Source organism: Salmo salar, chromosome ssa09, assembly GCF_905237065.1.
Source record: "Salmo salar chromosome ssa09, Ssal_v3.1, whole genome shotgun sequence".
Taxonomy (NCBI): domain Eukaryota; kingdom Metazoa; phylum Chordata; class Actinopteri; order Salmoniformes; family Salmonidae; genus Salmo; species Salmo salar.
This window is the reverse complement of record NC_059450.1, coordinates 88,294,545-88,317,283: the sequence shown is the minus strand read 5'-3', so window position 1 is coordinate 88,317,283 and position 22,739 is coordinate 88,294,545. Positions and strand designations below refer to the sequence as shown.

Genomic DNA, 22,739 nt, shown 5'->3' with positions numbered 1-22,739 from the left:
CACTCTTGCTGCTGGTGATTCTCTGATCCACCTCTACGCAGACGACACCATTCTGTATACATCTGGACCTTTTTTGGACACTGTGTTAACAAACCTCCAAACGAGCTTCAATGCCATATAACACTTCTTCTGTGGCCTCCAACTGCTCTTAAATGCTAGTAAAACTAAATGCATGCTCTTTAACCGATCGCTGCCCGCATCTAGCATCACTACTCTGGATGGTTCTGACTTAGAATATGTGGACAACTACAAATACCTAGGTGTCTGGTTAGACTGTAAATTCTCCTTCCAGACTCACATTAAGCATCTCCAATCCAAAATGAAATCTAGAATCGGCTTCCTTTTTCGCAACAAAGCCTCCTTCACTCATGCTGCCAAACATACCCTGGTAAAACTGACTATCCTATCGATCCTTGACTTCGGCGATGTCATTTACAAAATAGCCTCCAACACTCTACTCAGCAAATTGGATGCAGTCTATCACAGTGCCATCCATTTTGTCACCAAAGCCCCATATACTACCCACCACTGTGGCTGGCTCTCGCTACAAATTCGTTGCCAAACCCACTGGCTCCAGGTCATCTTTAAGTCTTTGCTAGGTAAAGCTCTGCCTTATCTCAGCTCACTGGTCACCATAGCAACACCCACCCGTAGCACGCACTACCGCAGGTATATTTCACTGGTCACCCCCAAAGCCAACACCTCCTTTGACTGCCTTTTCTTCCAGTTCTCTGCTGCCAATGGCTGGAACGAATTGCAAAAATCACTGAAGCTGGAGACTTATATCTCCCTCACTAACTTTAAGCACCAGCTGTCAGAGTAGCTTACCGATCACTGCACCTGTACACAGCCCATCTGTAAATAGCCCACCCAACTACCTCATCCCTATATTGTTATTTTTTTGCTCTTTTGCACCCCAGTATCTCTACTTGCACATCATCATCTGTACATCTATCACTCCAGTGTTAATGCTAAATTGTAAAAAAGTATTTGATCCCCTGCTGATCCCCTGCCCACTTACAAAGAAATGATCTGTCACGGATGTCGTGTGTGGAGGACCAAAACGCAGCGGGTATATGTACACTCATCTTCTTTTATTAGGACAAAGAAGGGAAACCAAAACGTATACAAAAACACAACGACGACGATAAACAGTCCTGTAAGGCATAAAGCTAAACACGGAAATAACCTCCCACATAGTGACAGGTGAAAACAGGCTCCCTAAGTATGACTCTCAATCAGCAACAACGATGTACAGTTGTTCCTGATTGAGAGTCATACCAGGCCAACACAGAAATACAAAACTAGAACAGCCCCTTAGAAATACAAACACAAGAACATACCCAACACATAAATCAAATACCCCTCTACAATACACATATTAGTCATTTTTAGCAGACGCTCTTATCCAGAGTCACTTACAGTAGTGAATGCATACATTTCATATATTCTTTTCCATACTGGTCCCCCGTGGGAATCAAACCCACACCCCTGATGTTGCAAACACCATGCTCTACCAACTGAGCCACACGGGACCACACCCCGAACCACACCCCGAACCACCTAAATCAACTACCCCCTATACATCGACACTACACCAATAAACCCCAGAAACACTCTACACAAAATATCCCTCTATCTAAACACATACACAAAACCATGAAAACAAATACCCTCTGCCACGTCCTGACCAAACTACAATAACAAATAGACCCCTTTACTGGTCAGGACGTGACATGATCAGTCTGTAATTTTAATGGTAGGTTTATTTGAACAGTGAGAGACAGAATAACAATAAAAGAAATCCAGAAAAACGCATGTCAAAAATTTTATAAAATGATTAGCATTTTAATGAGGGAAATAAGTATTTGACCCCTCTGCAAAACATGACTTAGTACTTGGTGGCAAAAAACTTGTTGGCAATCACAGAGGTCAGACGTTTCTTGTAGTTGGCCACCAGGTTTGCACACATCTCAGGAGGGATTTTGTCCCACTCCTCTTTGCAGATCTTCTCCAAGTCATTAAGGTTTCGAGGCTGACGTTTGGCAACTCGAACCTTCAACTCCCTCCACAGATTTTCTATGGGATTAAGGTCTGGAGACTGGCTAGGCCACTCCAGGACCTTAATGTGCTTCTTCTTGAGTCACTCCTTTGTTGCCTTGGCCGTGTGTTTTGGGTCATTGTCATGCTGGAATACCCATCCACGACCCATTTTCAATGCCCTGGCTGAGGGAAGGAGGTTCTCACCCAAGATTTGACGGTACATGGCCCCGTCCATCGTCCCTTTGATGCGGTGAAGTTGTCCTGTCCCCTTAGCAGAAAAACACCCCCAAAGAATAATGTTTCCACCTCCATGTTTGACGGTGGAGATGGTGTTCTTGGGGTCATAGGCAGCATTCCTCCTCCTCCAAACACGGCGAGTTGAGTTGATGCCAAAGAGCTCCATTTTGGTCTCATCTGACCACAACACTTTCACCAGTTGTCCTCTGAGTCATTCAGATGTTCATTGGCAAACTTCAGACGGGCATGTATATGTGTTATTGAGCAGGGGGACCTTGCGGGTGCTGCAGGATTTCAGTCCTTCACGGCGTAGTGTGTTACCAATTGTTTTCTTGGTGACTATGGTCCCAGCTGCCATGAGATCATTGACAAGATCCTCCCGTGTAGTTCTGGGCTGATTCCTCACCGTTCTTATGATCATTGCAACTCCACGAGGTGAGATCTTGCATGGAGCCCCAGGCCGAGTGATATTGACAGTTCTTTTGTGTTTCTTCCATTTGCGAATAATCACACCAAATGTTGTCACCTTCTCACCAAGCTGCTTGGCGATGGTCTTGTAGCCCAATCCAGCCTTGTGTAGGTCTACAATCTTGTCCCTGACATCCTTGGAGAGCTCTTTGGTCTTGGCCATGGTGGAGAGTTTGGAATCTGATTGATTGATTGCTTCTGTGGACAGGTGTCTCTTTTACAGGTAACAAGCTGCGGTTAGGAGCACTCCCTTTAAGAGTGTGCTCCTAATCTCAGCTCGTTACCTGTATAAAAGACACCTGGGAGCCAGAAATCTTTCTGATTGAGAGGGGGTCAAATACTTATTTCCCTCATTAAAATGCAAATCAATTAATACAATTTTTCACATGCGTTTTTCTGGATATTTTTGTTGTTATTCTGTCTCTCACTGTTCAAATAAACCTACCATTAAAATTATAGACGGATCCTTTCTTTGTCAGTGGGCAAACGTACAAAATCAGCAGGGGATCAAATACTTTTTTCCCCCACTGTAGATTTTTCTATTGTGTTATTGACTGTGCGTTTGTTTATGTGTAACTCTGTGTTGTTGTTTTTGTCGCACTGCTTTGCTTTATCTTGGTAAATGAGAACTTGTTCTCAACTTGCCTACCTGGTTAATTAAAGTTGAAATAAAATAAAACATGTTTGTCAAATAATCTGTGTGTGTGTGTTTGTGTGTGTGTGTGTGTGTTTGTGCAGTACTACAAGTCTCTAAGTATTCGTGTGGCAGTGATCGGTCTGGAGGTGTGGTCTGATCAGGACAGGATCAGTGTGTCTGGTAACCCCTACAGTACCTTGGGATCGTTCCTGGCCTGGAGACGCAAACAGCTACACACACTACCAAACGACAACGCTCAACTCATCACGTTAGTGTGACACACACACTCCTTACTGTACTCTAGATCTCTTTAATCCATCCATCCTCAATCCATCTTTCTTTCCTTCAATTAAGACCATTCAGTTGAACTACACTGCTGTGTTTTTTGTTTCCCCAGGGGCGTGGCATTTCAGGGCACCACCATTGGGCTGGCCCCTCTCAGAGCCATGTGCTCAGAGTACCAGTCAGGGGGAATCAACTCGGTAAGACTACAACAGAACTCTGTCGTTTGAGATTTGACCATAGCCAATAGCAGCCCACTAAAGAGTTCTCTAAAGTTGTAATCAAGTTGTGATGTATTTGTAATAGCACACATAGATCTAGAACCAAGCTAACATGAGATGTATGTCCCTTTGACTTTCAATATGGGAATCTACCCCTAACCATTGACCTTTACTCCCTGACCTCTACCCCCCTGCAGGACCACTCTGACAGTGCTGTGGGCGTGGCAGCAACCATGGCTCACGAGATGGGGCATAACTTTGGCATGAGCCATGACAGCCCTGGGTGCTGCCAGGCCCAGGCTGATGATGGAGGCTGCATCATGGCTGCTGCCACTGGGTGAGAGAATCTATGTTGAATAGATTTACATTTACATTTTTACATTTAAGTCATTTAGCAGACGCTCTTATCCAGAGCGACTTACAAATTGGTGCATTCACCTTATAATATCCAGTGGAACAACCACTTTACAATAGTGCATCTAAATCTTTTAAGGGGGGTTAGAAGGATTACTTTATCCTATCCCAGGTATTCCTTAAAGAGGTGGGGTTTCAGGTGTCTCCGGAAGGTGGTGATTGACTCCGCTGTCCTGGCGTCGTGAGGGAGCTTGTTCCACCATTGGGGTGCCAGAGCAGCGAACAGTTTTGACTGGGCTGAGCGGGAACTGTGCTTCCTCAGAGGTAGGGAGGCGAGCAGGCCAGAGGTGGATGAACGCAGTGCCCTTGTTTGGGTGTAGGGCCTGATCAGAGCCTGAAGGTACGGAGGTGCCGTTCCCCTCACAGCTCCGTAGGCAAGCACCATGGTCTTGTAGCGGATGCGAGCTTCGACTGGAAGCCAGTGGAGAGAGCGGAGGAGCAGGGTGACGTGAGAGAACTTGGGAAGGTTGAACACCAGATGGGCTGCGGCGTTCTGGATGAGTTGTAGGGGTTTAATGGCACAAGCAGGGAGCCCAGCCAACAACGAGTTGCAGTAATCCAGACGGGAGATGACAAGTGCCTGGATTAGGACCTGCGCCGCTTCCTGTGTGAGGCAGGGTCGTACTCTGCGAATGTTGTAGAGCATGAACCTACAGGATCGGGTCACCGCCTTGATGTTAGTGGAGAACGACAGGGTGTTGTCCAGGGTCACGCCGAGGCTCTTAGCACTCTAGGAGGAGGACACAAGGGAGTTGTCAACCGTGATGGCGAGATCATGGAACGGGCAGTCCTTCCCCGGGAGGAAGAGCAGCTCCGTCTTGCCGAGGTTCAGCTTGAGGTGGTGATCCGTCATCCACACTGATATGTCTGCCAGACATGCAGAGATGCGATTCGCCACCTGGTTGTCAGAAGGGGGAAAGGAGAAGATTAATTGTGTGTCATCAGCATAGCAATGATATGAGAGACCATGTGAGGATATGACAGAGCCAAGTGACTTGGTGTATAGCGAGAATAGGAGAGGGCCTAGAACAGTGCCCTGGGGGACACCAGTGGTGAGAGCACGTGGTGCGGAGACAGATTCTCGCCACGCCACCTGGTAGGAGCGACCTGTCAGGTAGGACGCAATCCAAGCGTGGGCCGCGCCGGAGATGCCCAGGTCTCTCTTATTAAAGAGATGTTATCTTAATGAGAATAAACCTGTATAAATAAAGGTTAAATAATGATACAATGATTGATCCTGCTTTGTAAAAGACATTCCTGGGACACGTTCAGCTGAGCAAAATGTAGTGGAATATTAATAGTCTGTATAGAAATATATTACTTAGAACAGACTTTCTTCTCTGACACGTAGAGTAGAAGGAATAATGTAAAGTCTATTGATTGCATTTCTATCTGCAACGCGTTGCACCTTACTGAATAGACCCCTGGTGTGTGTGTCGCAGCCACCCGTTCCCGCGTGTGTTTAACGGCTGTAACCAGCGGGAGCTGAGCAGGTACCTGAGCTCCGGAGGGGGAAAGTGTCTGTTCAACCTCCCCAACACCAGAGCCATGTACGGTGGACAGCGCTGTGGGAACGGGTACCTGGAGGACGGAGAGGAGTGTGACTGTGGAGACGAGAAGGTGAGGGGGGGAAGTGTGCGTGTGTGTGGGGTGTGTGTGTGTGTCAGTGATGGTCAGTGCCACCATTGACATGGCCTTACTTCTATTACAGCATGTTGGATGACTGTCATTCATATTCCATTCACCCAGTTCAATATAACATCAATAGGTTTAGACTACTACATGATATTCACATTTTCCCTATACCCACCATGAGGTTGCTAAAACCTAGCCTATGAATGAAAGTTTACAACGTAGGTGCACTTAGGTCGAGAGAAAGACAATGAGAGATGACAGACAGTGACACATTCAATACCGCCTTGCACACTCTTAACTGCATGTAGCTTATCTACGGTGTAATCATTAGTCCAACAGTTGCAAACGAGAGTTTCTATTTGACAAATTCAGGTATTTTTATCTCTAGCTTCCGTTTAAGAAAGGTTTTTCAACAGAATCGGCGGAATCAATACACCCGTGATCACGCATAAACACAGTTCACTTTCATAGCAGCCACGTTGTATTCCTTCTTGCCTCTATGCACTCTCCTCCTCTCACCGTTTCCCTTTGTTTGTGGACTTCAATGAACAACACATCAGCTGTATGTGACCAGGCGAAAAACCTTTCCAAGCCAAACCATGTCATAACCGCTACACACAGCCTACATCGTTGTCCCCATATTAGCTAAAGTAACTTCCTAGTCAACATAGCTAATATAACTAATGCATTAGTAAACCGGCTACAATCATGCAGTAACGTTACAGTGTACAGTCAGTAAGCAGTTACACCCGTGGGCCACAGTGGCAATACATTAATAAAACCAAAATCTTACCTTGAATTGGAAGAGTTCCAGTGTTGTGTTGGATAGTCATAGCCAGCTAGCTAGCATAGCATCCCTCTGTTTGAGCCAGGTGTTTGAGTAACTAAACTAGCCAGCTGCATTTGCTAGCTAAATAAGTGAAACTGAAAGTGAAAAAAATGAAGCAAAACAGTGTGTTTTAATCAATTATTTGGTGACATGAATATATTTAGTACAGTTTTATCTAAAAATGATAACTTTTTCAATGTTTTACAATTTAAAAAAAAATGAAATTCACTGAGGAGGAGGGTCCTCCCCTTCCTTCTCTGAAGAGTCTCCGCTGGTGTGTGTGTGTGTGTGTGTGTGTGTGTGTGTGTGTGTGTGTGTGTGTGTGTGTGTGTGTGTGTGTGTGTGTGTGTGTGTGTGTGTGTATACTGATTATTCATCCTCTCTCTGCAGGAGTGTTCCAGTCCCTGCTGTAATGCCAACAACTGTACTCTGAAGGCTGGAGCAGAATGTGCCCACGGAGTCTGCTGTCACAACTGTAAGGTACTGTACACTGTCCTCTTTCTCTCTCTCTTTCTGGTTGTCCTTTCTCTCTCTTTCTATCTTTCTCTCTATCTCTCTCTCTCTCTCGCTCTCTCTCTATCCCCCACCCACCCTCTCTCTCTCTCTCTCTCTCTCTCTCTCTGTCTCTTCCTCCCTCTCTCTCTCTCTCTCTCTCTCTCTCTCTCTCTCTCTCTCTCTCTCTCTATCCTTCCTCCTTCCCTCCCTCCCTCCCTCCCTTCCTCCCTCTCTCTCTCTCTAGTTGAAGAGTCCAGGTGTGTTGGATCGTTTAATCGTCCCCTTCTCTCTCTCTCTCTCTCTCTCGCTATCCTTCCTCCTTCTCTCTCTCTCGCTCTATCCTTCCTCCTTCCCCCCCTCCCTTCCTCTCTCTCTCTCTCTAGTTGAAGAGTCCATGTGTGTTGGATCGTTTAATAGTCTCCTTCCTCTCTCTCCCTCTCTCTCGCTCTCTCTCTATCCTTCCTTCCTCCCTCTCTCTCTCTCTCTCTCTCTCTCTCTCTCTCTCTCTCTCTATCCTTCCTTCCTCCCTCCCTCTCTCTCTCTCTATCCTTCCTCCTTCCTCTCTCTCTCTCCTTCCCTCTCTCTCTCTATCCTTCCTCCTTCCCCCTCCCTTCCACTCTCTCTCTCTCTCTCTCTCTCTCTCTCTCTATCCTTCCTCTCTCTCTCTCTCTCTTTAGTTGAAGAGTCGAGGTGTGTTGGATCGTTTAATAGTCCCCTTCTCTCTCTCTCTCTCTCTCTCTCTCGCTCTATCCTTCCTCCTCCCCCCCTCCCTTCCTCTCTCTCTCTCTCTCTTTAGTTGAAGAGTCCAGGTGTGTTGGATCGTTTAATAGTCCCCTTCTCTCTCTCTCTCTCTCTCTCTCTCTCGCTATCCCCCCTCCCCTCTCTCGCTCTCTCTCTAGTTGAAGAGTCCAGGTGTGTTGGATCGTTTAAAACATCTTGAGGACCCCTTCGAGATAAAATCCCGTTAACGGGATTGGTTGGACAACAACCAGTGAGCTAGCACGGCGCGAAATTAAAAAAATTATAATCTCAAAATTAAAATTCAAGTATTATACGGCATTTTAAAGATACTCTACTCGTTAACCTCTCTGGGCTAGGCGGGACGAATTCGTCCCACCTACGCAACAGCCAGTCTAATCCAGTGGCGCGATTTTCAAATACCTTAGAAATGCTATTACTTCACTTTCTCAAACATATGACTATTTTACAGCTATTTAAAGACAAGACTCTCGTTAATCTAACCACACTGTCCGATTTCAAAAAGGCTTTACAACGAAAGCAAAACATTAGATTATGTCAGCAGAGTACCCAGCCAGAATAATCAGACACCCAAATAATCAGACACCCATTTTTCAAGCTAGCATATAATGTCACAAAAACCCAGAAGACAGCTAAATGCAGCACTAACCTTTGATGATCTTCATCAGATGACAAGCCTAGGACATTATGTTATACAATACATGCATGTTTTGTTCAATCAAGTTCATATTTATATCAAAAAACTGCTTTTTACATTGGCATGTGACGTTCAGAACTAGCATACCCCCGCAAACTTCCGGGGAATTTACTAACAATTTACTAAATTACTCACGATAAACGTTCACAAAAAGCATAACAATTATTTTAAGAATTATAGATACAGAACTCCTCTATGCACTCGATATGTCCGATTTTAAAATAGCTTTTTGGTGAAAGCACATTTTGCAATATTCTAAGTACATAGCCCAGCCATCACGGGCTAGCTATTTAGACACCGACCAAGTTTATCCCTGACCAAAATCAGATTTACTATTACAAAAGTTTGATTACCTTTTGTTGTCTTCGTCAGAATGCACTCCCAGGACTGCTACTTCAATAACAAATGTTGGTTTGGTCCCAAATAATCCATCGTTATATCCGAATAGCGGCGTTTTGTTCGTGCGTTCCAGAAACTATCCGAAATTGTAAATCAGGGTTACGAGCATGGCGCAATTCGTGACAAAAAAAATCTAAATATTCCATTACCGTACTTCGAAGCATGTCAACCGCTGTTTAAAATCAATTTTTATGCCATTTTTCTCGTAAAAAAGCGATAATATTCCGACCGGGAATATCCTTTTAGGTAAACAGACAAAGGAAAAGAAAGCTTTCGGTCGACGCGGGCACGAACCTGAGTCTCACAGTACTGTAACCAGCCATTACCCAAACGCGCTACTTTGCTTCAGCCAGAGCCTGCAAAGCCACGATTCAGCTTTTTGCCGCCTTCTGAGAGACCATGTGAGCCGTAGGAAGTGTCACGTTATAGCAGAGATCCTTTGTAATTGATAGAGATGGGAAAGAAGTTCAAGAAATGGTCAGACAGGGTACTTCCTGTACAGAATCTTCTCAGGTTTTGACCTGCCATTTGAGTTCTGTTATACTCACAGACACCATTCAAACAGTTTTAGAAACTTTAGGGTGTTTTCTATCCAAAGCCAACAATTATATGCATATTCTAGTTACTGGGCAGGAGTAGTAACCAGATTAAATCGGGTACGTTTTTTATCCAGCTGTGTCAATACTGCCCCCTAGCCCTAACAGGTTAATCCAATCACATTGTCCGATTTCAAAAAGGCTTTACGGTGAAAGCAAAACATTAGATTATTTTAGGATAGCACCTCAGCAAAAAAAAAAAGCAATTTTCCAAGCACGGATAGCCGTCACAAAACCAGATATACAGCTAAAATTAAGCACTAACCTTTGACAATCTTCATCAGATGACACTCCTAGGACATCATGTTAGACAATACATGCATTTTTTGTTTGATCAAGTTCATATTTATATCCAAAAACCCAATTTTTACATTGGCGCGTGACGTTCAGAAAATGTTTTCTCCCCATAACTTCCTGTGAATGGGCACATTAATTTACAGAAGAACTCATAAACGTTGACAAAATGTATAACAATTATTTAAAGAATTCGAGATAATCTACTCCTTTATGCAACCACTTTGTCAGATTTCAAAATAACTTTACGGAAAAAGCACATTGTTTAATATTCTGAGTACAGAACTTAGCCTTCAATGCTAAGCTATACAGTTAGCCTACAACCACGGCCATGGATCGTTTAATAGTCTCCTTCCTCTCTCTCCCTCTCTGTCTCTCTCTCTCTAGTTGAAGAGTCCAGGTGTGTTGTGTCGTACTCCATCCGGGTCATGTGACCTACCTGAGTACTGTGATGGGAAGGCGGAGACTTGTCCTGCTAACTTATACCTGGTGGATGGTACTTCCTGTGACGGGGGGCAGGCCTACTGCTACACCGGCATGTGTCTCACCCTGGAGCAGCAGTGTCAATCACTCTGGGGGTGGGGTTAGTACCTATCAATCATTCCGGGGCGGAGTTATAAAGTAATGGATTGCTTTTATAGCACTTTTCAATGTAGCTCTCCCCTATTGAAATCCATTGTTGGTCTGCGGCTTCGACAATATTGCTCACACCTATCTGGGTCCTTCAGATTGGCTCCAAGGGCTTGTTACTGGACTGGGCTCTGTTCGTGTGTTATTTCTGTTTTCACTATCAGAGATCTTCACAGGACAGGCTTTACCTGACCACAGGAACATTTGTGTGCTTGCAGGAAGTCATATAACACTGTGTGTGTTCTGTCCTCTCTAGATGGCCGTCCTGCTCTAGACCTGTGCTTTAAGAAGGTGAACGAGGCAGGAGACACCTTTGGGAACTGTGGCAAAGACCTGTTGGGGAAATACAAAGGATGCAGGGACAGGTGAGGAGTCACACAGTCGGCACCAAATGTGTGATCCTTTGCAAGTATAGAAGTGTCTCTTCCTTGAACTACCATTTAACACTTCTTTCACACCTACAAAACAATCCCTACATGTCTGAATCCATGTGACCGTTCTGTTGCTTTAGGGATGCTAGGTGTGGTAAGATCCAGTGTGTGAGTTCAGCCTCCAAGCCCCTGGATACTAACGCTGTTCCCATCGACACCACGGTCCGGGTGGGAATCAAGAAGGTCCTCTGTAGGGGGACACACGTTTACCGACCAGTCCAGGGGGATGAGGAACAGGGGGACACACTGGACCCAGGACTGGTCATGACCGGGACCAAGTGTGGAGAGGACTCGGTGAAAAGGGGAGAGGAGGAGGGAGGAGTGGGGGTAGTGTGTGTGTGTGTGTGTGTGTGTGTGTGTGTGTGTGTGTGTGTGTGTGTGTGTGTGTGTGTGTGTGTGTGTGTGTGTGTGTGTGTGTGTGTGTGTGTGTGTGTGCGTGAGCGCTGTGTATCTTTTAGTACTCTATGAGCTCTCTGTTGTGGCAGGATGCCATTTACTGGACTATCTACTTATGATAATGACTCTCTTTCTCGCTCACTCACTCTCTTGCTCTCTTATCCCTCGCCTTTCGCTCTCTCTCTCTCTTTCTCGCTCATTCTCTCTCTCTCTCTCTCGCTCTCTCATCCCTCTCATTTCTCTCTCATCCTTCTCCTTTCTCTCTCTCACCCTCTCTCTCCATCCCTCCTTCTCTTTCTCTCTCACTCTCTGTGACAGATCTGTTTTGGTGGAGAGTGCCGCAACGCGTCTTTCCTGAGAGCGGATGAGTGCAATGCCAAGTGCCACGGCCATGGGGTATGGGAGGGGCTGGGTGTCTGATAGGGGAAGGGCATGGGAGTGATGGGGGAGGGGTAGGTAGGCGTATGGGCTACTGTGGAATAAGGGAAGGTGCTGGGTCTGAGGTCATGGACTCAGGGGTTTAATAAAGCTGTTATAACACATAATATGGAGTAGGAGGAATATTGGCAGGTTGTCAGTGTTGAAACCGTCTCTCTCTCTCTCTCTCTCTCTCTCTCTCTCTCTCTCTCTCTCTCTCTCTCTCTCTAGCTGTGTAACAACAACCACCACTGCCACTGTGACTCAGGCTGGGCCCCTCCCCTGTGCAACCAGGAGGGGACAGGAGGGAGTGTCGACAGTGGACCTGTCATCAACCACAGTATGTTATCAACCAACCAGTCACTCAAATAATGATTCAGTCAGTCTAATAACTGATTAAATCTAATAACTGATGTGGTGTTGCAAAAGACTACTAGGTTAAACCACATATATTTGATTGTTGGTTTTCAAGTCATATCTTCCAGGTTAATGTTTGATCTGACCTTTGTTGTTGATGTTGTTTGTGTTTCTAGGCAGTCTACTTCCTGTACTGTTGCTCATCCCCATGGTTCTCTTTGTCCTATTGGCTGCTGTGGGACTGTGGTGCTGCTACAGCCATAAACTACATAAAAACCTTCCTCTGAAGACCTCGGTCCCACCACCCAAGACAATGTGTGTAACTCAGTATTTCAGTTGTTTTTACATCTTTAACTGTTTGAATTTATCTTATTTTATTAAAGGAAAATATGCAACACAGTAATCAACATCTCAGATTTAACTTCTAGAATGAAAAACACTGTGTTTTGACTCCTTAGTTGTCCAGTCAGTTGGCCAGTCCCTGCTGAAGCCAAACATCTACAAGCCAACAGTCTTGAAAACGGTCACCTTGTGAACAGTCTTGCCAACTGTCACCTTGACAACAGCTATGCCAACGGCCATGCCAACCCTGCCTTCCTACTGAAGAGACAGGGCTCAGACAGACTGGTGAGGGGATCTGTTCATTCACCTTACACCACAGTACATTGTATGTACAGTAAAGTCAATGCTAAAAAGCTTACTCTTGACAGGTATATAACAAAATAATAATAAAAAAACTGTTTTGACAGTAATGCTGTGAGTGCTTGTGTTTGTCCTCCACAGAGTCAGTCCAGTCCTCGCCCCAGCCCCTCCACCAGGACCAGGCACGCTATCTTCCGTCCGACTGTGAAACCCCCTCCTATACCTGCTTACGCAGCCCAGCAGAGACAGGCTGTATCCCAGCCCCAGCCTCAAGCCCAGGCTCAGTCCCAGCCCCAGTCTCAATCCCAGCCCCAGCCTCAACCCCAGCCCCAGGCTCAATCCCAGCCCCAGCCTCAACCCTCCCTCCAGCCCAAGCCCCAACCCTCCTTCCAGCCCAAGCCCCAACCCTCTCTCCAGCCCCTGCCACAGCCCAAGCCTAAACCTCCCATCCCCAGCTACCTAGCCCAGCAGAAAGGACCCCTTCTTCCCCTTCCTCCAACCATCCTGCCACCCAACCCCCACTCAACACCTCACACACACAGACCTGACCCCCCCAACAGACCCCCACCCCCCTGCCTGCTCACCAAACCCAAAATATCATCAGACGTGTTACAAAGAGGAAAGTCCAATCTGGTGCCACCTAGTGGACAGAAGAAACCCAGCAGGTAAGAACAGAATATACTGCAGCGCAGAACCTCAAGAACATCACAAAGTGTTTGCTACGCTATGTCCCAAATGGCACCCTTTTTCCTATATAGTGCACTAGTTTTGACTCATCTGTTCTGTTCTAGATTCCAAAGCAACAGAAAAGTTAATTACAAAAATATCTGTTATTTTCACTCAATTTCATGACGTTCCACTTTCTTTTCTAGATCCCAAAACAACATCTCAGGGAGGAGACGAGGACCAACACTGGACAACGGAGCTCAGTGAGATTACTGAGACATCTAACTGGAAATCTCTTCTCTCTCTGTGAGCTGTGTCTTTTCCCAAGGTTGATCAAAGAGGAACATCACTGTCAGCCTTTATGAAGAAAATGACACTGGGAAAGGAGAGAGGAGGGCCATGGCAGGACACACAGGGACTCAGTCCAAAATGGCACCCTAAAAGTAGTGCACTATATAGGGAATAGGGTTCCGTTTCAGATCTGTCCAGGGATGCCATTACTATAGAATTATACTAATGCTAGCCTGGCAGCCTCTGTTGGCCCATCTCAGTATTTTTATTTCATTCCAACAACAAAGACAAAGGAGTTGCCTGATTAACAAACATCTCTGGCTACTAGGCTAGCTGCCAGGCTATGTCTTGCCTTACCACTTGAAACCAGGCGTCCTGTACATTTGCAATATTTAAGACTGGACTTTATCGACTGATTTAGTTCTTGTAGATGGTACCATGGGTTAACAGTATCATGTGTTGATATGCTGTTTCAGGTCTATTTATTTGCAAAGCTTCAGAGCAAAGAGATTAGTGTTTAAAGTGGATGTACTGTATATTGTTTCTACAAGAGCATGAGTCTTAAGGGAACATCTTATGTTAAGAAAACGCCATGTATTGAATGATGCTTAATGCTTCTAGTATGTGAATAAACGATAGACTGGAATTATAAGGACACAAACATGCATGTTATTATTACTACATGTGTATGCCTAAAATGAGGGACATCTCAAATGTAGCAATAACTATTTGAAAATGACATTGTTTTGTTATGACTGTTTTTTTTTCTTCTGTATATTGTACTGTTCTTGTTGTGTTGGGTTTTAAATTCAGGTCTTCTGACTGAATGGATGCATGGATATTTGAACACCTGGAAGGTTTTTGTTCCTGTGTAACTACATACAGTATGTTATATTTTGAAATGTGATGCACAGGACAGCAGAGTCAACACAATTATAGTCAGGCCCATAAAATGTATTTATATAAAATAATCTGGTTTTCCTTGATTGTTGAAATTCACCATCCACCATGAGACCTATGCAAACAGTGTGCCTTCAGTTTGATTTTAAATAAAGTGTTTAGAAAGAGAATTACGTCGTTCAGTTTGATTTTAAATAAAGTGTTTAGAAAGAGAATTACGTCATTCAGTTTGATTTTAAATAAAGTGTTTAGAAAGAGAATTACGTCATTCAGTTTGATTTTGTAACGGATTGGCAGTCGTGGTGAAGGAATGAGGCACAGGAAGCAGCGAGTACAGGGTAGTGGCGTATTTAATGTACACTCACTCATCAAACAAAATATTCCCAAACACAGGGGAGAAAGTACACACGGCGTAAAATAGCGCCGACACGAACATGAACCGTCACAATTGAAATAATCCCGCACAACACGGAAGCGGACCAGCTAACATAAATAGCCCCGCTAATTAACCAAACTAAACACAGGTGCACAAAACCAAAAAGGGAAAACCAAAAAGGGAATCAGTGGTAGCTAATAGGCCGGTGACGACGACCGCCGAGCACCACCCGAGCAGGAGGAGGCGCCACCGTCGGTGGGAATCGTGACAGATTTTAAATAGTGTTTAGAAACAGAACTACTTCGTTCAGTTTGATTTTAAATAAAGTGTTTAAAAACAGGACTACGTCGTTCAGTTTGATTTTAAATAAAGTGTTTAAAAACAGGACTACGTCGTTCAGTTTGATTTTAAATAAAGTGTTTAAAAACAGAACTACGTCGTTCATTTTGATTTTAAATAAAGTGTTTAGAAACAGAACTACGTCGTTCAGTTTGATTTTAAATAAAGTGCTTAGAAAATAATTCCGATCTACACTATCTCTGCATGTTGCCTTTTCCACTTGATGAGAGACTACACAGAACGAAAATAGAAATGCAACATGCAACTATTTCTAAGACTTTACTGAGTCACAGTTCATATAAGGAAATCAGTCAATTTAAATAAATAAATTAGGCCCTAATTTATGAATTTCACATGACTGGAAAAACAGATATGTATCGCTTGGTCATAGATACCTTTAAAAAAAGTAGGGGCATAGATCAGAAAACCAGTCAGTATCTAGTGTGACCACCATTTGCCTCATACAGCGCGACACAACTCCGTCGCATAGAAGTGATCAGGCTGTTGATTGTGACCTGTGGAATGTTGTCCCAATGGCTGTGCGAAGTTGCAGGATATTGGCGGGAACTGGAACATGCTGTCATACACATCGTTCCAGAGCATTCCAAACATGCTCAATGGGTGACATGTCTGGCAATATGCAGGCCATGGAAGAACTGGGACATTTTCAACTTCCAGGAATTGTGTACAGATCCTTGTGACATGGGCCGTGCATTAACATGCTGAAACATGAGGTGGTGGCGGATGAATGGCACAACAATGGGCCTCAGGATCTCGTCATGGTATCTCTGTGCCATTGATAAAATGCAAATTGTGTTTGTTGTCCGTAGCTTATGCCTGCCCATATCATAACCCCACTGCCACCATGGGGCACTCTGCTCACAACGTTGAATCAGCAAACCGTTTGCCAACACGACGCCATAACACTGTCTGCCATCTGCCCGGTACAGTTGAAACCGGGATTCATCCGTGAAGAGCACACCTTTCCAGCGTGCCAGGGGCCATCGAATATGAGCATTTGCCCACAGAAGTCGTTTACGACGCTGAACTGCATTAAGGTTAAGACCCTGGTGAGGACGACGAGAACGCAGATGACCTTCCCTGAGACGGTTTCTGACAGTTTGTGAAGAAATTATTTGGTTATGCAAACCCACAGTTTCATCAGCTGTCTGGTTGGCTGGTCTCAGATGATCCCACAGGTGAATAAGCCAGATGTGGAGGTCCTGGGCTGGCGTGGTCTGCGGTTGTGAGACCGGTTGGACGTACTGACAAATTCTCTAAAATGATGTTGGAGGCGCCTTAGGGTAGAGAAATTAACATTCATTTCTCTGGCAAGAGCTCTGGTGGACATTCCTGCAGTCAGCATGCTAATTGCACGATCCCTCAAAACTTTAGACATCTGTGGCATTGTTGTGTGACAAAACGGCACATTTTAGAGCGGCCTTTTATTGTCCCCAGCACAAGGTGCGCCGGTGTATTGATCGTTCTGTTTAATCAGCTTCTCGATATGCCACACCTGTCAGGTGGATGGGTTATCTTGGCAAAGGAGAAATGCTCACTAACAGGGATGTAAAAAAAATTGTGCACAACATTTGAGAGAAATAAGCTTGATCTACAGATGGCAGTACTGTCCTAGAATGATCTACAGATGGCAGTACTGTCCTAGAATGATCTACAGATGGCAGTACCATCCTAGAAGGATCTACAGATGGCAGTACCATCCTAGAATGATCTACAGATGGCAGTACCGTCCTAGAATGATCTACAGATGGCAGTACTGTCCTAGAATGATCTACAGATGGCAGTACCGTCCTAGAATGACCTACAGATGGCAGTACCATCCTAGAATGATCTACAGATGGCAGTACCATCCTAGAATGATCTACAGATGGCAGTACTGTCATAGAATGATCTACAGATGGCAGTACTGTCATAGAATGATTTACAGATGGCAGTACTGTCGTACATAAACTAACTGCCTTTAGTGTCATCAGATCACTTCTCTCTACTGGCATGAATTGGCATTACATTCAAAATATAATAAATATTGTTCTGGTGGTGGTAGTAGCTTGAAGGCCTAGATTCAATCCGTAGAGCAGAAGATTCACACTATTGCGCGATAAACATTTAAGGTCAATGTTCCCGCTCTTGCAGAGACTGCATTCACGGTAAACCTATGTTTTTTTAACCTTTATTTAACTAGGCAGGTTAGTTAAGAAAAAAAACGCATTTTCAATGACGGTCTAGGAACAGTGCCTTGTTCAGGGGCAGAACGACAAGTTTTTTACCTTGTCAGCTCGGGGATTCAATCTTTCAACCTTTACAGTTACTAGTCCAACGCTCTAACCACTAGGCTACCTACCGCCCTGTGTAGGTAGCCTAGTGTAAATGTATACAGTATGCTTACATCGACTCAATCAAAATTATCTTTACATTTGAATCACGCTATAACGCAGCATCTTCCTCGCTACGGATTGAATCTAGCACAGGAGGTTGGTTGCACCTTGATTGGGGAGGACAGGCTCGTTGTAATGGCTGGAGCAGTATAAGTGGAATGGTATTAAATACATCAAACGGTTTCCATGTGTTTGATGCCATTCCATTCGCTCCGTTCCAGCCATTATTATGAGCCATCCTCCCCTCAGCAGCCTCCACTCTAGCCCTAAGTAGGCCTATGTCTCTGTCTGTATGACTGGATCAGTTCAGAAGACATGTCATGACTACCAGCTGCTGTTGTTGTTGACTACTAGAATATACCAGCCGAATATACAGACAGCTCATCCTCCCTCTCCCACCTCCTCCCTGTTCCACCCTCCATCTTCCTCTCTTTCCAAACTCTTCCCTCTTCTTCTTCTTTTTTCCATCCTCTCTGTCAGAAGCAGCCGACGCCCCTCAAATCTAGTGATTGTCTTGTTGCTTCACGGTCTTAATTAGCAACTGGGCAACGTTACAAAAACTTCCCTGTAAGAGCTATATACTTGAAGGGATTACATTTGATCGCAGGTTCTCAACAATGTGGCTTTTAAAGGCAATGTTCCCGTGTTTGCGGAGATCGCATTCACAGTAGTCACTGCAGATGTCGGCTCAATCAGAAATTGTCTTTAAAAGCTGCATTGTTGACAACCCGAGATCAGAATGAATCCCAGCCTAATTCAGTGGTTTGAGATAAACAAAACAAATGTTTTTCGCAAATGTTTATTTGCTTTTAATGATTGATTTCATATCGGTGGATAAAGCAGAGTTAAAAAGAGACCCCCCTATAAGTTCACACGGAGGGCCTGAAAGGTTCCTGTCCTTTGGATCTTCACTGAGATGAAAGACAGATTTACTCCAATCAAAAGACCACAAACATCAAGGCCCCCATAACCCCCTCCACACACACACACACACACACACACACAATGCATACATATACACACACTCTCTATGAGGTTGTAGAGGTCTTCAGAGAGGCAGGTTTGGGGGGGTATGGGTGAAGTAAGGGTGAGGTAGGGAGATTTGAGGTGAAGGGGGGGTATGGGTGATGTAAGGGTGAGGTAGGGAGATTTGAGGTGAAGGGGGGTATGGGTGACGTAAGGGTGAGTTAGGGAGGTTTGAAGTGAAAGGGGGGGTATGGGTGACGTAAGGGTGAGGTAGGGAGGCTTGAGGTGAAGGGGGATGTATGGGTGATGTAAGGGTGAGGTAGGGAGATTTGAGGTGAAGGGGGGTATGGGTGACGTAAGGGTGAGGTAGGGAGGTTTGAAGTGAAAGGGGGGGTGTAGTGGCTTCCTTTCCTCTTTACCATAGCCACTGCCCAAGCCTGAAGCGGGGTTGTTTGGTACGCATACAGTCCACACTCAAGGTTTCCAAAAAGCCAAACATTCAATGTGATCCAGGGATATGGTGCAACAAAAATGTTTATTCTTCTTATATCTAACAGGAAAATGTATATCCAATCAACTTAAAACATAGGTTACTTGATATGGAAAATACACAATATGACCTGTCTGTATGTCTGTATGTCTGTATGGTCAAAAACTATACCGCTCCCGCGTCTAGCAAGGACTCCTCCCCCAAAGGCCCAACTTCCTGCTTTTATCCTAACACACTTACTGCAGTACAATGAATGGGCAAGAGGGGGGGACAAAACTAAGTTACACTAACAACAAATGAATACATCTCAATCAGGTAAATATAAATCATAAAGGTACGTACCTAATATTTCATCATATACATTCATATTTACACAAATATACATGGAGCTCTGTATGTTCTGTCTTTTATACAAATATGTCCAAATAGGCTCTAACATACCGGCCCCTAATTGTTGACTGCACTGAATGGACAACAATTACTTAATATTCAAACGTAGAGCCAATACACAAAACATTCTATACCAGAGCACTATTACAGTTCATAGCTATATACAAATATACAAGGTGCCATATAGGAAAATAGTCCGTAGATCTCAGTCTGAGTTGAAGTGTTCAGGTGTTCAACTTCCAAAAATGTCAAGAGTATGACGTCCAAAAAATGTATGACTACGACATCAAAGAATGTAAGAGTACAACATCAACGAATCAGAGGTGCATTTGATTCAAAGATGGAGCACTGTGTGTGTGTGTCTCACTCCGCCGCCTCCAGGAGCAGACAGAGTTTATTGATAGGTCTCTGTAAGATATTGGTCTTGGTCTTAACTAAGACGCTCCGGACAAGACCTTTGGCCTCTAGCAAAGCCTCCACCACACGCCCCATTAGCCAAGAGTTCCTAGGAGCGGTGTCGTCGACGATGACCACAAGGTCACCAGGACTGAAGTTTCTCTTAGTTTTGTTCCACTTGTTCCGCTCCTGCATAAGTGGAAGATACTCCCTGATCCATCTCTTCCAGAAGAGGTCAGTAATATATTGTACTTGCTTCCATCTCCTTCGTGAGTATAGGTCGCTTCTCTGGAATAGTCCTGGTGGCAGGACTGGCTTTGCTTTCAGATGAAGCAGATGGTTCGGAGTCAGGGGTTCTAGATCATTAGCGTCATTTGTTACAGTTGTGATTGGTCTGTCGTTCATGATCGCCTCAACTTCACACAAGGCTGTCTGCAAAGCCTCATCATCCAGTACTTGCTCTTTAAGGACTGAATAGAGGATCTTTTTTACTAGTCGGATCAACCTCTCCCATACCCCCCCCCATGGTGGGCTCCAGAGGGAGGATTGAATGACCATGTCACTCCTTCCTTCAGTAATTCATTTTGAATCTTGTTGTGATCCAGCTCTTTCAGAGCTTCTCCTAGCTCTCTGTGTGTTCCAACAAAGTTGGTGCCATTGTCTGTTCTGATACTTGTGACTGGGCCCCTTCGACAGATGAACCTGCGCAGGGCATTGATGCAGGAATCAGTATCCAGATAACTAGCAACTTCTAGATGGACAGCTCGACTCACAAGGCAAGTAAAGATCACACCATACCGCTTCACATGAACGCGGCCTCGCTTCACCTCTATGGGGCCGAAGTAATCTATGCCCACATGGGTGAAAGGCGGAAAATCAGGTGACACCCGATCTTGTGGAAGGTCGGCCATCTTCTGTTCTCCAGCTCTAGCTTGCATCCGCCTGCAGAAGACACAGCTCTTAAGGATCTTCCTTGCTAAGGAGTTGGCACAGGGTATCCAATATTGCTGGCGAAGTCTAGAAAGCATGTGACCTCTCCCAGAGTGGCCAACCTGCTCATTGATGTGGAGTAAGATCAGTCTGGAGATGTAGGAGTCTTTGGGTAGGATCATAGGATTCTTTACTTCCGTAGGCATAGCAGCTTTGCTTAACCTTCCTCCCACTCTCAGAATGCCATTGTCAACAATTGGATCAAGCTTACAGATTGAGCCATTTCTCTTGGCACATTGTTTTCCTTTCACAACTAGTGCAATTTCTTGTTTAAAGTGCTGTCGTTGCTCAAATTGAATGATGGCATTTTCTGCTTCATCTAGGTCATCCACAGACAGACTTTCTTTTCCAAATGTCAGTTTGAACTTGTCAATTTGTTCCTTCAGTGAGTTTGTCAGACTCTGATCTGAACCTGGATCAGTTTGTGTGAGAACTTTCCTTTTCTGGCTTAACTGTAGAAGAAGTCTCTTCAGTTTCAGCATCCAGGCAACTGCTTTCTTCAAGCTGTTCCATGTTGAATAGTACTCGATCAGTTTGCTGGTCGGACTCTTTTCTTCCACACATGTACTGTTTACGATGACGTCTTTTCTCACCTCTGGATCATCTGAAGGGATGGAGCCAAGCTCCTCGGGGACTTTTGGCCATTGTGTTTCTGTTTTCTCCAGGAATTCTGGTCCTTTGCGCCATCTCTTTGAGTTCAGGAAAATTTCAACATGTAATCCTCTTGAAGCATCATCGGCTGGGTTGTGTTTGGAGTTCAAATACCTCCATTGTTTTGCTTTCGATAGGTCACGGATCATAGCAACCCTATTAGCCACAAAGGTATGGAATCTCTTGGTATCGTTGCGGATGTATTTTAGCACAGACTGGCTGTCTGTCCAGAAAGTTGACTCCTCAAGTTCAATCTGGAGCTCCAACCTTAACATCCTGTCCACTCTCACTGCCAATGTTGCTGCAACAAGTTCCAGTCTGGGGATCGTCATCTGCTTGAGTGGAGTGACCCTTGATTTCCCCAGTATGAATGCAATGTGGACCTTTCCCATACCGTTTGTGAACCTAAGGTAGCTTGCCGTGCCATAACCTTGCTCACTTGCGTCACCGAAGTGATGCAGCTGTGCGGTCTTGACTTGACCAAAGTTCTCAGGCATCATACACCTGTCTATCTGGAATCTGGAAAGCTGGTCTAGCTCTGAGAGCCATCTCTTCCATGAAATAGAGTGTTCTTCGGGGATGACTTCGTCCCTTCCACACTTTAGCTTGCAGAGCACTTGAAGAATTTGCTTTGCCTTTAATACGAATGGGGCGAGGAAACCTAATGGATCATAAACAGAGCTGACAGTAGAGAGAATACCTCTTCTTGTAAGGGGTCTGTTCTTGACAATGACTCGGAAGGTAAACGCATCTCTTTCAATGTTCCATCGGATTCCAAGTGCTCTTTCAACAGGCAGCTTTTCTCTGTCCAGGTCCAGTTCTTTTATCTGCTTGGCTTTGTGTTCATCAGGGATAGAAGCCAGCACAGCATGGCTGTTGCCGACCCACTTGGTCAATTTGAACCCACCCTGAGAGCACACATCCCTGAGGTTTTTTGTGAGAGCTATGGCTTGTTCTTCTGTGGCCACTGACTTGAGGCAGTCATCAACGTAGAAGTTGGACTTGACTG

General features: G+C 44.8%; 1 protein-coding gene across 2 annotated transcripts in view; it reads left to right on the top strand.

Moving 5' to 3' along the window:
• Positions 1 to 14,906, top strand: part of LOC106612150 (disintegrin and metalloproteinase domain-containing protein 19-like) — a 68,612-nt gene extending 53,706 nt beyond the window's left edge. For both annotated transcript variants that reach the window (XM_045724170.1, XM_045724169.1), the window contains exons 9-22: positions 3,487 to 3,653; positions 3,783 to 3,867; positions 4,086 to 4,225; positions 5,745 to 5,922; positions 7,157 to 7,246; positions 10,394 to 10,589; positions 10,893 to 11,001; positions 11,148 to 11,361; positions 11,782 to 11,859; positions 12,112 to 12,220; positions 12,414 to 12,552; positions 12,696 to 12,864; positions 13,021 to 13,544; positions 13,752 to 14,906. In XM_045724170.1, the coding sequence (XP_045580126.1) occupies positions 3,487 to 3,653; positions 3,783 to 3,867; positions 4,086 to 4,225; positions 5,745 to 5,922; positions 7,157 to 7,246; positions 10,394 to 10,589; positions 10,893 to 11,001; positions 11,148 to 11,361; positions 11,782 to 11,859; positions 12,112 to 12,220; positions 12,414 to 12,552; positions 12,696 to 12,864; positions 13,021 to 13,544; positions 13,752 to 13,812 (2,259 nt within the window). In that variant the 3' untranslated portion in view covers positions 13,813 to 14,906. The remainder of the gene's footprint in view (positions 1 to 3,486; positions 3,654 to 3,782; positions 3,868 to 4,085; positions 4,226 to 5,744; positions 5,923 to 7,156; positions 7,247 to 10,393; positions 10,590 to 10,892; positions 11,002 to 11,147; positions 11,362 to 11,781; positions 11,860 to 12,111; positions 12,221 to 12,413; positions 12,553 to 12,695; positions 12,865 to 13,020; positions 13,545 to 13,751) is intronic.
• Positions 14,907 to 22,739: the final 7,833 nt, after the last annotated feature.